The sequence below is a fragment of the Phocoena phocoena genome, chromosome 5 (genome assembly GCF_963924675.1).
Source record: "Phocoena phocoena chromosome 5, mPhoPho1.1, whole genome shotgun sequence".
In the NCBI taxonomy this organism is placed as follows: Eukaryota; Metazoa; Chordata; class Mammalia; order Artiodactyla; family Phocoenidae; genus Phocoena; species Phocoena phocoena.
In genome coordinates, this window is record NC_089223.1 from 102,101,806 (window position 1) to 102,117,106 (window position 15,301).

The 15,301-nt window shown below is 41.4% G+C and overlaps 1 protein-coding gene across 1 annotated transcript in view; it reads right to left on the reverse strand.

Moving 5' to 3' along the window:
* Positions 1-15,071, reverse strand: part of STX18 (syntaxin 18) — a 120,495-nt gene extending 105,424 nt beyond the window's left edge. The window contains exon 1 of the mRNA XM_065877750.1: positions 14,844-15,071. Coding sequence (XP_065733822.1) covers positions 14,844-15,011 — 168 coding nt within the window. The 5' untranslated portion in view covers positions 15,012-15,071. The remainder of the gene's footprint in view (positions 1-14,843) is intronic.
* Between the last annotated feature and the right edge of the window lie 230 nt (positions 15,072-15,301).

Sequence of the window (15,301 nt, forward strand, 5' to 3'; positions counted from 1 at the left end):
ACTATGGACCAGGCGCGGGGCTGGGCACTGGGAAGGGAAACATGAGTAAGATGTGGGGACTGTCCTGTGTAACGACTGCAGCACTAGCTACCAAAGCCAGTGAGGGAAATAGGTAAAAAACATCAAGTCACTCTCGCCCTTTCCTTTTCCATCTCCCATGCTCAAAGATAAATAATATAGTTTGGAAGACAACAGCACTTGGAAAGCTAAGCAACAATGCAATCATTAAATAACAACATGTGAGTGCCTATCTCTTTGCTAGATGGGACACCGCTTGATTCATAAATCACTGAATAAAGCCAATCAGATCTTCAAAAAGTTAGAATAATAACACCACCAAACAATAATGCAAAGGCTGTCATAAGCCACACATAGTTGCTGGCTTAATGAGTAATACAGACAGCAAGTGCTTTGAATTCAGAAGAGATTAAACTTCTACCCTTTAAGGATGGGTAGAATTTGAGTAAGTGAAGGGGAGCGAGCTGTCCAGGCAAGAGAAATAGCAAGAGCCAAACAAGGAGACAAGAAAGCAGAGGAGTCTGTGAAAAGTGCAGCTTGGTTAAAGCTGGTAGGATGATCCAGGGAAGTGTGGGATGCAACACTGGAAAAGTGGGTAGGGCTACCTTTATAAAGACCTTTGAAGACCAGCCAAATAACAGAATTCACTGTGTGAGGAATGGGCAGTACTGAACATTTCTGAGCACAGGAACATAAGGAAAGCCGCATTTTCGGCACAGTGCCTTGGCTCTGAGCGGGGGGCAGGGGCGGGGAGTGCTCAGTGCTGTTCCATCAACTCAGGCTCAAGATGGTGAGGGATGAGCACACATGGTAGCAGTGGGCCGGATGAGAAAGACAGGAAGCACAAGGCACAGACTAATTTCACAAATACATGCTGAATGCTGCACTTCATCTGTGCTGTGATGGGGAGTGGGACACAGTCCCTGTTCTCTTGGGCCTGAGAACTCACTGGACAGGGGAGGCCAGCAAAAGGGAAAGTGAGACAAGTGCAGAAATGGCGGTCAGTGTGGCTGAGTGGCCGGAATCAATTCTGATTCTCAGAATTGTATTTACATGAGCTGAACAAAATCAAATAGTCAAAATATAAACAGAAAAACCAATTCTCCCAAAATATCACCTGATGTGTATCATGGGAGATGTTGATTTTACTGCCAGTTGAGTCATGGAAAAGTATAGAAGCAAATATGCGTGTACTGACTGAATTGTACCAAGCAATGAATACAAAAAAGACTTTATAAAAGAGAGATCTTTTTTAGGACTGAATGTTTCCAGATTTCATCCTTTGACATAACTGAGATATATTCACAGATTTCTCACTTACCTACAGATAAATATTTAGACACCTTCAGAAGATTCATCACCTTTCCTTAATATCTCTCTTTTTTTTCTTCCTTCCCTTAATTTAATTTTGATTTAACTTCCTCTTGTCACTACTTGCTTGCAAATCACGGCCTCTATGTCTGGAGTCAATTAGGGCTATAAAGTACCCCACCACGCCTTCATCTGGGGACCCATTTATATATATTTTCTTATTTCAAGAGGTAGAGCTAAAAGCCCGTTAACTCCAAAAGTTTCCAATCAACCATCACATTCTATTCTTTGGAAAAGTATGCTTCTCTCTGCAGTTAAGAAGACAACATCAAACTATATTTTGCAAGAATATTTCCTCTCCACCTGTAAAAAGATGAATTGTGCTTTGGAAATTCATTTGCAGAAAATGGCTTGAGTGTGTGTAATACATGCTTAATAGCAATAACATTAAAAAATCTTTCTACCATTTAAAATTAAATGTAATTTCCTTATTACTTTAATGGAATCCTTTGGAGTTGAAGTATTTAACTAGTCCCTTTCACATCAAGTATTCATTATATAATTCCCTTTTAATATTAGGTATATTAGGTATGTAAACCATCCACTGACAGAATAAAAACACACATTTTCACTGAAACAAAAACAGGAGAAAGACAAGGCAGCCTGATTCAGAATCTGATAATGGGTTACAGATTCCATTCCAGTTCAGATTTATAGTCAAAATGCCACAAGACCATTTACCACCTCTAATCCTTCAGGTCATATTTGGAAGAAAAGTATGAACTGCCACATCACTAAGAGAAAATCTGTTTGAGCCTAAAATTCTTGACATTACCCCATTGTAAAGTTGAGAGAGAGACAGAGAGAAACATATTGCCTTTAAAAGCCACCTTAAATAAAAAGGCAAAGATGAAATGTCCAAAGTTCTATCCACGGGGAGGAATTCCCTTTGTCACTATCTTTCAGGGTCACCCCTGAGTGGGGCTACAGTACAATCCTGTCTATTGATGGCTGGTACCAGCCTACTGGCTAAAGCCATCCTAACCCATGGCTAAACCCATCCTAACCCATCCTAGCCCTGACATACACAGGTAAAAAATTCTAGGGCTGGTGGGAAGACACGTAATCTAAGTAATAGATTGTGAATGCAAAACCTTTACCCAGTTCCCAAACCAACTCCTGCCTCTTCCAGCCCACCAGTCTCCTGCTGGAGCCTCGAACTGGCTGCACCCAATCAGAAGCCAGAGAACAAGGACACCCAGTCACGCACTCCATAAAGATCGGCCTGCTGACGCAGCAGCAGAGTGGAAAGGATAGAGAGCAGATCTGTAGGGGCCGAGGGGTAATACCTGGCACACCCCATTACCTACTTTTCACACTCCTTCCAGTTAAACTCAGCTTTCCTCAGATTTTACCATCCTGTGCTTTCCCACTCCTAGAGCCTTCGTCATGTGTTCAGTCCTGCATCTCCTCTCTCCATTCCACATGTGGAAAATCTGGGAGGCCCACCTAAATGTCACCTCTTCCATGAAGCCTCCCCTCAACCTTACCCCGAAGTAATTTCTCTGCTATCTAAATTATCAAAGTTCCTCTTGTGAAAACTTCTATGAGTATGTCTTATGAGTTTACTTATCACTACCTGACATAAGTATTTTTGAATCTGTTCACTTGTTTACTGTAAGTTTCCCATTAGAATATACTCTCCATGAAAGCAGAGATTTTGGTCTGTCTTACCTTTGCTCTATCCGCAGGGTGAAAAACAGTACATAGCATATAGCAGATGCTCAATAAATATTTGTTGAATGAATGAATGCCTTCTTCTAGATTGTTAGCATATTAATGACCAAAATGAAAGTCTCATTCATCTTTCCAGCCCAAAGAGCAATCTAAGTGCCTTCCTTATACTTATGGGCCGATACTCAAAAAATATAAGCAGATAATAAAGTAGTCGCCATTTAATGAGTTTATCTAATGTACCAGATACAATGCTGGCAGCTTTACATGAAATACCTCATTCGGTCCTCACAACAACCCTAAAGGGTAGTATGGCAGAGCTGTGCCTTCAGGATGAAGGCCCTCATTCCCCCAACATCCAGAAGAATTGCCTGCTGATGGCTCACAGCTGAGTCTCTCTCAGGCACTGTCCTCAGCAGAAGGAAGCTATGTCACCCAACTCAAAGGCCTTTCCCTGGTGAAGCCCTCTTCTGATGACTGACCAATGTTTTTAAAGGCCTGGCCCCTTGCCTCACCTGAGCAATTCTGAAAAATCATCTCAGCTCGAGTTCTCCATGGGACTGACTGTTGAATGAACAAATAAATAACAAACTAGTGTCCCAATGACAGAAAAGGGAATTATACTTCTTCAGATGGATATAATGTATAAATTGGGTCTCCTTCCTTCTCAGTGATTTTACTAACTAAAACTACAACCCTTTTTCCATTTTCCCAGAAACATACCTCAACACTACCTCTAAAAAATATACAGTTACTAGTAATTGTTAACTAAAAAAAGAGTTTGATTTGGAGGCAGCTGTATTTCCCCAAAAGCTAGTCAGGAATTTTCAAATACCTGTGATTTATGTAGCAAAATATGCCCCTAAAGACAGTAGATGATATGACAACATGCCAAGGAGAAAATCACCAGAGATCTGACCTGTGCCATACAAAGTGAAGTCCAGCTCCAAAGTCCCAGGACAGCACTCAGCATGCACATACCCCTGCATCCACAGAACCTGGAGAGGTGGCAGGCGATCCCAGGAATACGGCACAAGCTCATCAATGTTACATCATCTTGGGCAGGACACCTTGGTTTCTTTATGAGTAAAGGAACCTAACTTGCAAGGATAGTCAACCAAATTACAAAGCTTTTAGCAGAGTGCCAGGTAGAGTAGGTGCTCTACGAGTGGTAGCTATTATTATCATTTATTATTTTTTAGAATGACAACCAGAAAGCTAAGACATCAATGAAACACTTGTGGATGATTTTCTTGTACAGGTTAAGAAAGTCTGAATTGAAAATCCAGCTGAGTTACAGGAAAATTACTCCCTTTACAAAAGATTTACCACAGACTTCCTTTAAAGAGGGGCCCCCTCCATTGTACATTTAATATATAATTAGATACTGCTTATTCATGACATTTTTCCAATCAAAAGATATTCTTTTCCATTCCTCCCACAGCAAATAAAAACTCATCTGCCTAGAGTTTTACTTATTCTGTTTTGTTTCTCATTTCAAGAGTAATATGTGTTCATTAGAGAAATTCAGAAAGATAGAAGCAGAAAAATAAATCACCCATAGTCTCATCAGACAGATATAGCCATTGTTAGCATTTTACATACACTAAAATGTAGGCCAGAACCCACTGGCCTAGTCAGCCAGTTTCCTTCTAATCACTATATCCATGCCTAGAGTTTTTGATTTTGTATACATAGTTTTAATTGTAACTGGTTTTGGTAGTATTTTTTAATATGAGCAATTCTTCTCATGTCATGACAAACTATTCACTATGCCATATTTACCTAATAATTTCTTGTACTTGGTAATAATGCTATAGTGTCTCTATGTAAAGTACTTGTGATAGCTGCTATCATCAAAATCAACACCATTATTAAGATTACTGCTGCTAATTTTTAAACTCAGAAAGACCTCCCACTTCTAGAAGATAGGTCAATATTTCATATACATTTTCATTTTCTTCAGTTTTGCTTTTACAATTAAATCTTTAGTCCATGTAAAAACTTACTTTAATGTATGTACAGTAAAAGACAAGGACCTAAAAAAAAAAAAGCCTTTTTTTCCAAAGTGCTAACCAATTATCCCCAAATCACTGAATAAACCTTCTTTTTCTTACTGATTTACAATACCTCCCTAAACAAGAGTTACACACACATACACATCTGGCCTAACAGGCTTCACTGATTGATCCATATATGCATATATTATTTTTTGGATTCAAAATGTTTTAATATTTGGTAAGGCTAGTACACCCACCCCAACACACACCCTTCCACTTTTCTTCAAAAATTAATTAGCTATTTTCACTCATCTTCTTTTCTAGATAAATTTCAGAACTACTTTCTGCTGGAATTTGGAATAAAGCTGCACTAAATCTACAAATTAATTTAGGAATAACTGATGTCTTTCTAACACTTCTTCCCTTCCACATACACAATATGTGTTTCTATTTATTCAAGTTTTCTATATCTCTCTACAAAACTGAGAAGTTTTCTTCAAATGGGGTATTTACATTTCTTATTAAGGTTATTTCTAGAAATGCTTTTTGTTACTACTGTAAATGATTTCATTAGATTTTAAGTGGTCATTAATTAGATTTGGATGGCCACTGATTTTTGTACACTTACTTTGTACAAAAGCTCAGGAGGCCTTCTATAATCTGCAGACCATAAAGTACCTCCCCAAGTTTGTTTCACGCCACTGACAAAGAAGAACCCACTGGGCTAGTCAGCCAGTTTCCTTACCGTCACTGAAATACATCCTGCTCAGGCTCACCACCTACCCAATTTTACTTGCTCTTCAAGGCTCTGCTCCCACGTAAAAGTTTTCCTGACTAGCCTGCTCCCAGTTATCACCTACCCCTGTCTATTCTCCTCCAGCACTGAAATAAGTTCTCATACATTTAACACTTTCCCCAAAGTTAGGAATAATTTTCTTTTTATCAAATTAGGGCATCCAATTTTTTATATTTGAGAAAAGATTCAACAGAAAACAAAGTGAATTTATATACATTTTGCCTTTTATCTTAAGAGATTATAAATCTGAAACAAATTTGGTAAAAAATGTACTGTTTGTTTAAAATAGTGATAAACTGAAAGCAGCCTAAATGTCTTTCAATAGAGGTTCAGGTGAATAAGTTATGTAATATTTTTTTTTTTTTTAGGTAAGAGATTTTTATTCTGTAATATTATTTTTAATGGTTATGCAGCCAAATAAACTGATAACAAGAACAATACGTATTGACATAGAAAAATGTCCACAATATGTTATTAAGTGAAAAAACCAAGACAAGACAAAAAAAAAAAGAGGGGCTAGAAAACTGCACTGTAGAAAAATTGTTTTTGTTTAATAGGAAAAATGTCTGAAAAAACATATACGAAAATTAAAACAGTGGCTATTTCTGGCAAGTAGTACTATATGTGAACTTCACTTTCTTTTTTATTCTGTTTAATGAGCACTTACTGGTTTTATAATCAGATTTTAAAATTAGTCAACTTCAAAAACATGCCCCACTGATAACAGCCCATTATAAGAGTACATAATCACTATTAAATCAAATATACTTGTGGAAACATACCAAACAACAACTTTGAAAAACGAAATCATTTTTTTTTATCTAGGTGAAAAATTCTGAGTACATAGGAACTCGGAGGAAGCATCACAAGGCGCTGGGGCAGTTACTACTGCAAAAAGCATTTTAAAATATATTCTGAGACTTTCAGAAAAAAGAGTACTGAATCATGGAACCACCCTGTTGAAAAGGTCCTTAAACGATTATCTGGTCAAAGCTCCTCATTAAACAAGAAAAATGAAAAAAACAAAAAGCAAACGAAAAACAAAAATAGAGGTTAGGTGAGTTCTCCAAGATCATACAGTTAATTATTGGCATAGTCCAAAAGTATTTATAATTCAAAACTTATGCTTTTTAATTCCTTTCTCAATTTCTCCCAGTCAAGATATGCTGCAGTCTGTCATTTCTACTTAGACTATAAAAGACAAATGTTGATTTTACTATGGTTTTCTTATCATCCGTCCAAAAAGTGAACAGGAGTGTATACAATACTGTGAAATGAAAAGACTCACTTCTCTTGGTTAAATATAGCTTCTGAGCTCCATAAGAAAGTTTTGACAATTAGGCATTATGTTAGACTGTAACAGGTAGAAGGCAAATTCTAGTATTTACAGACTTTGAGAACCTGAAAGTCAGGAAGAAAAAAGTACTACCGAGCTTAAAATTACAACTGTGCTGCAAACTTTTCATATGTGAGTTATATGATATATGAGCTCATTCAACACATCATACTTTTCACTTCTCTGGTTTATTCACTTTCTCTTAGAGGGTTCGGAAGGGGCCTCTTTTTAAGTCAATTTTAAACTTAATATGTTTTAAGCACAAGTTTTTCGTAACACAAGCCATAATTAATCATTGTAAACGTCACTGATACTTTGCCCACCAGAGGGAGCCCATATAGATTTTCACATAACAAGAAATCTCAAACATCAAGTTTGTATGAATTCTAGAATCATATTATTCATAACATGATCAATATTGTAAAATCACTCGATAATATTATATTTCTATCCCCCAAATAGAGAAAAATTAATTGAGATCAGGTATGTAAAGCCCTCAACAGAGTTACTGACCTATAGCAGAAGCTCAAAAATAACTGACTTTCCAAAATTTAGATCCTCCTGAGTATTAGTTATGGCACTCAAAGAAAATAATCTGGTATTCTAACTTGTACACAAGTTGGTGTGAGCTCAGTTGATATCTGCCCTGATAGATCGTTCTATCCTTGGTATGTTGACAAACCTGGTTCTCAAGCCTGCAAGATAGTATCAGACCATGGACAGGAAGAGTTCATTAAAAATGTCATCTTGGGGCTTCCCTGGTGGCTCAGTGGTTGAGAGTCCACCTGCCGTTGCAGGGGACACAGGTTCGTGCCCCGGTCCGGGAAGATCCCACATGCTGCGGAGCGGCTGGGCCCGTGAGCCATGGCCGCTGAGCCTGCGCGTCCGGAGCCTGTGCTCTGCAACAGGAGAGGCCACAACGGTGAGAGGCCTGCGTAACGCAAAAATAAAAACAAAAAAATAAACAAACAAAAAAATGTCATCCTGAGAGGACCTGTTTTGGCAGCCCTATCCTTAGTAGGTGATACACTGAACTACTGGCTACCTGCCAACTAGAAACTGAGAAAAGAGGGAACTCTTTGACCCATTCCAGACTTTTCTTGGAATGAAGGAGAAAGTCAATTGACTATCCCTGAGGACCATGCTTCTACAGTATGTGATACAATCATTACCACCAAGATGACTTTCTTTCAAGAATAAAGAATGCACAGTTGAGAATAAAAGTCTATATAAGAACTTGGTATCTAAATGGCCCTACTCAGTATCCCCATCTGCAGTCTGGTGTGGTTGACTTGCCTTGTAGCTCTCACCATAATAAGGCCTAGCCCAGTGTTCGCTGGATTTGTGAGGTGGTTGGCTGGGTATATGAACTATGTGTCTATTTTAAAGACTCAATCATCTCCAAGATCTAAATATGACAAACCTAGAGGAACCCACTGGGTTCCAGCTATGCTCTCCAATCCAGATTTACCAAGAAGCACTGCCACTGGGGAGTTACCCACCACTTGTTGTCTTAATAAAACTCTAATGTCTGTTGGGCCCCGTGAATCTATTCTCCACTGTTTAGAACTGAGAGAGGGAAGGCATGATTAATTGGCATCCTACTCAAACTTTGAAAAAAATGTTATTGTGATATCTACCACCATGAAACTTGCCAAGTAGAAAGCTGGGAATTATTCTACCTCTCCCTCTTTCTACCCCCACCAATGGCTACATTTTTTAAAAATCCACCTCCTAAATATCTACTTCATCCATTCACTCCTCTGTCACTAGCTCATCAGCTCTCACCTGGATTACTGCAATAGCCTTCCAATTAGCTCCTCTATGTCAGTCGCGTTACACTCCAAACCCATCTGCAATATTGCTGATTATTTTAAAAGACAAGTATGAACTTTTCAGGCCTCTGCTCACATAGCTTAGAGCATAAAGTCCAAACTCCTCAGCACTGCTGACAATGCTCTCACCCAAGGTCTGGTCAACTTTTCCTCTAAAGAGCCAAATAGGAATTACTTCAGACTCTGCCAGCCTTTGCCAGCTACAACTCTACCACTATAGCACAAAAGCATCCATAGCCTACATGGAAACAAATGACCGTGGTCTCATTCCACTGAAACCTCATTTACAAAAACTGGCAGCAGCTGGATTTGGTCTATGGGCCAAAGTTGGCTGACCCCTGCTCTAACCAAATCCAGCACAGCCTCATCTCCTGCCTCTCTGCCCCTCACCCAGGCCTCCTCCAGAAAAGGGCTCCAATCACTCCAGCCTTGCCTCTGCTCCCCGCCATCACCCTGCTGTTGTACACCGGTGCCTTTGCTAACACTCCTCCCTCTGCCAGGAATGCGATTTAACTCCCTTCCTTTGTCTGGTAGAATGGTTCTCATCCTTCAAGGTCCAGTTTGATTTTCTACCAATTCTCCCTCAAGGAGCTTTAGTTATCCTTTATTTCTGTTTTCAAAGAGCCGAGACATATGTCTCATAGTTTTTTGTGTCCTCACAATGACTGACACCTATCAAGAGTCCAATGCTTACAGGAGATGGAATAAATCAATTAGTATTGAATAAATATAATTTCAAAAGCTACAGTCTTCATAAATCCTGGAAAATTTCAGAGTGCAGCCCATACAAAGGGCTCACCATTTATACCATGGAAAGTCACTAGCACTGAGTTCTGCTTACAGTACACACTCGGTTATTATGATCCATAAAAATACGGCACCATCAAGTTAAGAGAAGACTTGGAGAACATTAATGGAGTGAGAAACTGTGTCTCTCTCAGCCCTATGGCTGGTTCCAAAGGGGCTCCTCAAGGAGAAGGGGGAATGGCAGTAGAGGAGCAAGCTGGCTAATGAACCTCTCTCTTCCCAGCACCCTCATCCCAGCCTTAGCAAAAGCTGCTCCTTATTTCATTTGCAAAAAGAACTCTCCATTAACTTTTTTTTAAATCTACATGATTCAACAGACCTATGTTCTGTTTGAATCCTACATCCTAAACCTACACTGTTTCCTGATCTATTCCCGTCTTGTGTGGGCCTGTCTCCAGCTTCTCACTGACCCTTGGCACCTGTTGCCTGATACTGCTTCTTTGAACCATGCTCCCTCAACTGAAACCCAGTTTAAGCAGAATTATACTCAATCCTTGGATAAAGTCTATTTCCAGCTACTATGGATAATAATCCAGGTGGTCCCAGCTTAACCTTTGGCTCCAAACATTGGCACACAAGTTCAACACTACAACTCAGAAGAAAATCGAGGAGGACCTGGGGAATCAATGCTGAGCATTACGGTTGTCACTTCTACCTGAGTCGTTGTATTATTTATGGGTCTGCTTCTCCACTTGACTATAAACTCTTTGATGTAGGAACTAAATCTTACTAGTAAAATAAAAGCTACTATTTATTCAAGGTTTATTCCAGTGTATTATATGTACACTTTATGGATTAAGTGTACATATATACTATATAATATTAAGGAATCATGTTAGGATCACACATTTCTAGAATTGGAAGGAGGCTTGGACAGAGATCAACCAGCTCCAAAATTAAAAGCAAAGTGACACAGTAGATAACACTCATTCTTTAATTCAAGAAACATTTACTGAGAACCTATCCTGCACTATTCTAGAACCTAAAGAGCCTTTTTTTCATGAAGTATATAGTCTAGTGGATCAACAACAAGTCAATGGATACATATGTTAGATAATGACAGGAATAAAGCGGAGTAAAGAACAGAAAATGGATGGTACTTTATACAGGGCAGTGGAGGAAGGGCTCACTGAAACAATGAATGAGCAGAGGCCTAAAGATCAAACCACATGGAATCTGGGAGAAAAGTGTTCCAGGTCGAGGTAACAACAAGCGCAAAGGTCCTGAGGTAGGAATGTGTCTGGTGCATGTGAGGAAAGCAAGGAGGCTAGGGCAGCTGGAGTAGAGTAAGAGGAAGGTGAGAGGAGGGGAGCTCGAGGAAGGTAGCAGGGACCAGACCATCTGGCTTTGGGTTGCTGTAAGAAGTCTGAATTTAAGCCAGGAACTAAAGATAATTAACTCATAAAAAAAAAAAAGTAAGTGACACTTAGCTTTCACAAAAGCAATGTATAATAAACAAAGAAAAATTCATCTGCATGCCTAATCTGAAAATAGAATTCCCAACAACACAGAGTCGCTGTTTATGTTATAAACGAGACATCTTTGTTTTACAAGAACTCGCTACAGTTATAGTCTAAGCTGTCGGCTTTACCAATGTGGACACTGAGGTGCAGAAAGATTAGGTGGTCTGTCCACTTCATGGCTCAACTTGGTCTAGAACACAGGTTCCCTGATGTTCTGTTCACTGGCTCCTGTTGCCCCTGCATACTCAGTTTGGCTACTTAGAGGGGTCTCGGTTTACTGTGTATTGCTTCTCCTGGACTCTGTAACCTTTATAAATTAGTAAGAAAATGAAAGAGCTGCCCCTATGAGGCACCTCCAGACACATTCCCACACCAAAGCCTGTCATACAAACTCCCACAATTCTAGTTTTTTATTCCCCACAGAGTTGAAGACCACCAGGCAGGTAAAGTGAAGACAGGTCAGGCACTGTGCTAGGGAACAGAAGGAACATTTTTGTCAGTTTTGCCTGCCCAGCATCCCTTACTCCCTAGTGTCAGACATAGCACTCCCTTTTCCAAGGTTCTGGTGGGGCAGCAATCACAGCACCCAACCCACCTACTGGAGTGGACATCTGACCTGGCCATGTGAAGAACCTTATCCCTCTGAGGCCATAACAAGGGCTCAGGACCCAAGCAGAACCAACTAGAGTCCTTTCCTGGGGTTTTATGGATAAGACCTGGAGAAAGAAGCTCCTTCCTGTGTTTCCCAGTTTTACCAGCCAACACATTCCTATTTTGCTCAGGTTAGTTTAAACTAGGTTACCCTTACTAGCAATCAAAAGAATTCACACTCATGCAAGCACTTGCAAACCTTTCCTCATTTCATCTGCATAACCACCTTATAAGGTTGCTATTATTCACTCTATTTTAGGAGTGAGGAAACTGAGGTTAAGTAACTTGCCCAAGTTCATGCAGTAAGTAAAAGGCGTTCAAATTCAGGTCTTTATGCTCCAAATCTTATTCAGTATGCAATTATGAATTCAGTATTAACTCAGGAAGAAGAAACTCAGCTGAAGAATTTTTGGTTTAAAATTATAGTGGAAATGTATGTATGGGGCAGGGTGGGAAATAAGCAACATTAAACTGGAGTCAAAGGACCTGCCTTCTTCCTCTGGCTCTGTCCTGTGACCTCATCTATTATGACTCTGGGCAAGACATTTCACTTTACCTGAGTGTTAGTTTTCCCACCTATAGAATGAAAAGACTGAACAACATGAACTTAAGATCCTTTTAAGTACTAAAAGAAAAAAGTCCATGGTTCTGCTTCAGGCATACAGACTCTATTTTTACTATATGTTATGTAGGATATCAGCAAATTTCAACTTGACTGTCAGGTCCAACAATAGGTAATGGTTGCCTGGGGCACAAAGTTCCAAAGGATTCTGAGCAACACAGATGTACTGGGACATTAACACTGGCTTCTATGGTCCCAGGGAGGGAGAAAGAGGAATAGCTGCATGCTTGCCACACATATGCCATCGCTGATAGCTTCACCTTGACAGAGGAGTGTCACTGCCTCCACTATCGATGCTAGTAGTACCTACACAGAATTTTCAGATTCCCTCATAACTTACTTGGTTCCCCTTTGCAAGTAAAGAATGAAAGTACAAGAAAGCAAAGTGGTGTAGGGAATAAAGTTTTGTGCCACTGATGAAAATACATCTAAATGGTCTACACAGAGTTAGCGTAGGAGTGAAGGGGAACAATAACAATCATTACGGCTCTTTACGATATATACAAAGTCTCATAAGATCCTGATAATCAGCTTACCAGTCGAGTAGGGTATTATCATGCCCATTTTATAGAAAAGGGAAATGAGACTCGGGTAACAGGACTTACCCAAGTCACCCACATCTAAGTAGCAGAACCCAGATTGGAATCTAAGTCTTCTAAATCCGAGACCCAGTTTCTACTCCCAAGGTCCCCATTAAGCCCACAGCCCAAATGAGTTAACTAATCAAGCTCCCAATGCAAAGTGGCATAGTTATCACTGTTAGGAGTTGTTCAGCTACGAAAAGTTCCTCCCCGCCCCCAAATCTGAAATGCCATTACTAATTTGTTTGTAATTTAACGGGTAGACACGCATTGAGTATAAATAAACTGAGCATAAAGTTACCCATCTCCACACCTTTGTGCATACTCTTCTCTTAGCCTGAGATGCCCTTCTCCACCCTATGCGCACTGGAACCAACTACTCTTCTTTCAAGATTTGTTTCAGGCATCATCGCCTCTGTAAAGCCTTTCTTGTCCCTGACGCATAATTGAACACTCTCCTTTGTGTTCTACACAACGTCTTCAAGCTGTTGTGGCACTTCTTTTGGTAATGCGTCTGTCTCCCCCACCATTCCGTTTAAATCGCGTTATTCTAACACAATGCTGGTCAGAAGGTAGGCGCTTAGTGTATGCTTATTGATGGACTGAATATATTCATCTGGACCAATTTCCCTTCCGAGGCTTGAATATCCTCTGCAAACTGCCACTCACTAATTCATGCATACATATATTTAAAAATATCTGAGTGTCTACAAAGTACCAGGCACTGCACTGTGTATCAAACAGAAGTGGGTTTACCATGAAGTTTGAGCGTCAGGGCCCCTCCCCTGCACCCCCGCAAAGCTCTGAACCTTTTTTTTTGTGTGTGACTTTGTATTTTTATTTCTTAAAGAGGACAGACAGAACTGTATAAGCTTCAAGCTCCACAAAAACTAGATCCACCCTTGGTGCCAAGGATCCAAAAGTGAACCTGGCAAACTTTATCTCTCCCCTTACAGAGTTTCCCGTGTAGTGGGGAAGGAGAAAACCATTTGTTCATTCATTGATCCAACAAACATTTACTAAGCAATGCTATGAGTCAGGCTTCGGGGATTCTGAAGTGAAGCCAACACTGTTACTGCCTTGAAGGAGTAGGTCCCTGCTCTCCCGAACGAAAGCCTGCTGTGTTCAGGGAACAGAAAGTAGTTTAGATGGCTGTAAGAGAGTGTTTGTGAAAGATTATCCTAAACCAGTCTCAAGACAGACCGGTCCCTGGCACGAACCCTAAGCTATTGCAGGAGGCAAGAAGGGCCAGGTCGGCCGAATGCGATCTTGGATCTCAGTGCGGGGCAGGAAAGGGGAGGGGGCTGAGACAAGTAAACAGAAGAGATAAATACACTGTGACTGTAGTCAGTGCTGCGACAGGAAAGCAAAGGACGGTGAAGGAAGCTTCGCCTGCGTTCAGGTCTGCAGTGACGGCAAGCTCATTACCTCACAAAGCAGCCCATGTACGTTGCAGACATAGTTCCGAGCTCCCCAACATGCGTCCCCATTCCTCGACCTAAGGCTGTTCCTTTCCAAAGACAGCCGTCGACTCTCTGGGACCAACTCTCCTGACCGCCCTTGACACCACCTTCTCCAGGCGCTTCCCTCACCCACTGCTTACGGGACAGAGTCCGGTTTGGGGTCTGGGGTCCCTGCCGCGGGTCCGCCCCCGCCTCTAGCCCGCCGTTTCCATAGCAACCAGCTCACCACTTCGCGCGCCCGGCTGGAGAAGTCGCCCTTAGGCCGGGGGCTCCGGCGGAACAGCTCGTCGCGGCTGCCCTCGACCCCGCCGCCCACCGCCACTCCCAGCGCTTTGTTGCGCGTCTTCACGGTCTTGACGCTGGCCCGGAACAGCAGTGTGATGTCCACCGCCATGGCGACCCACACCCACGGCCCCCACCAGGGCCGCCCACGTCAGCAGCCGGCGACCGCGGCGCGAACTGGGCAGCTGGAGGACCGTTCCGTTTCCGCACGCCTCCGCTCACCAACGGCGACACGAGAAGAAAGGTTCCGGCCCGCCCGGGGCTACGGCGGCGAGAGGAGAAAGGTTCCGGTCTCCGCCGGCGCGCGTGCCCATCCCCTCGGCGACCCGGACCCAGCGACGCTCACACCCGCGCCCGTTTCTCCTGCCGGCAAACTTTGGCTGACTTAGCCGCGCGGGGAGG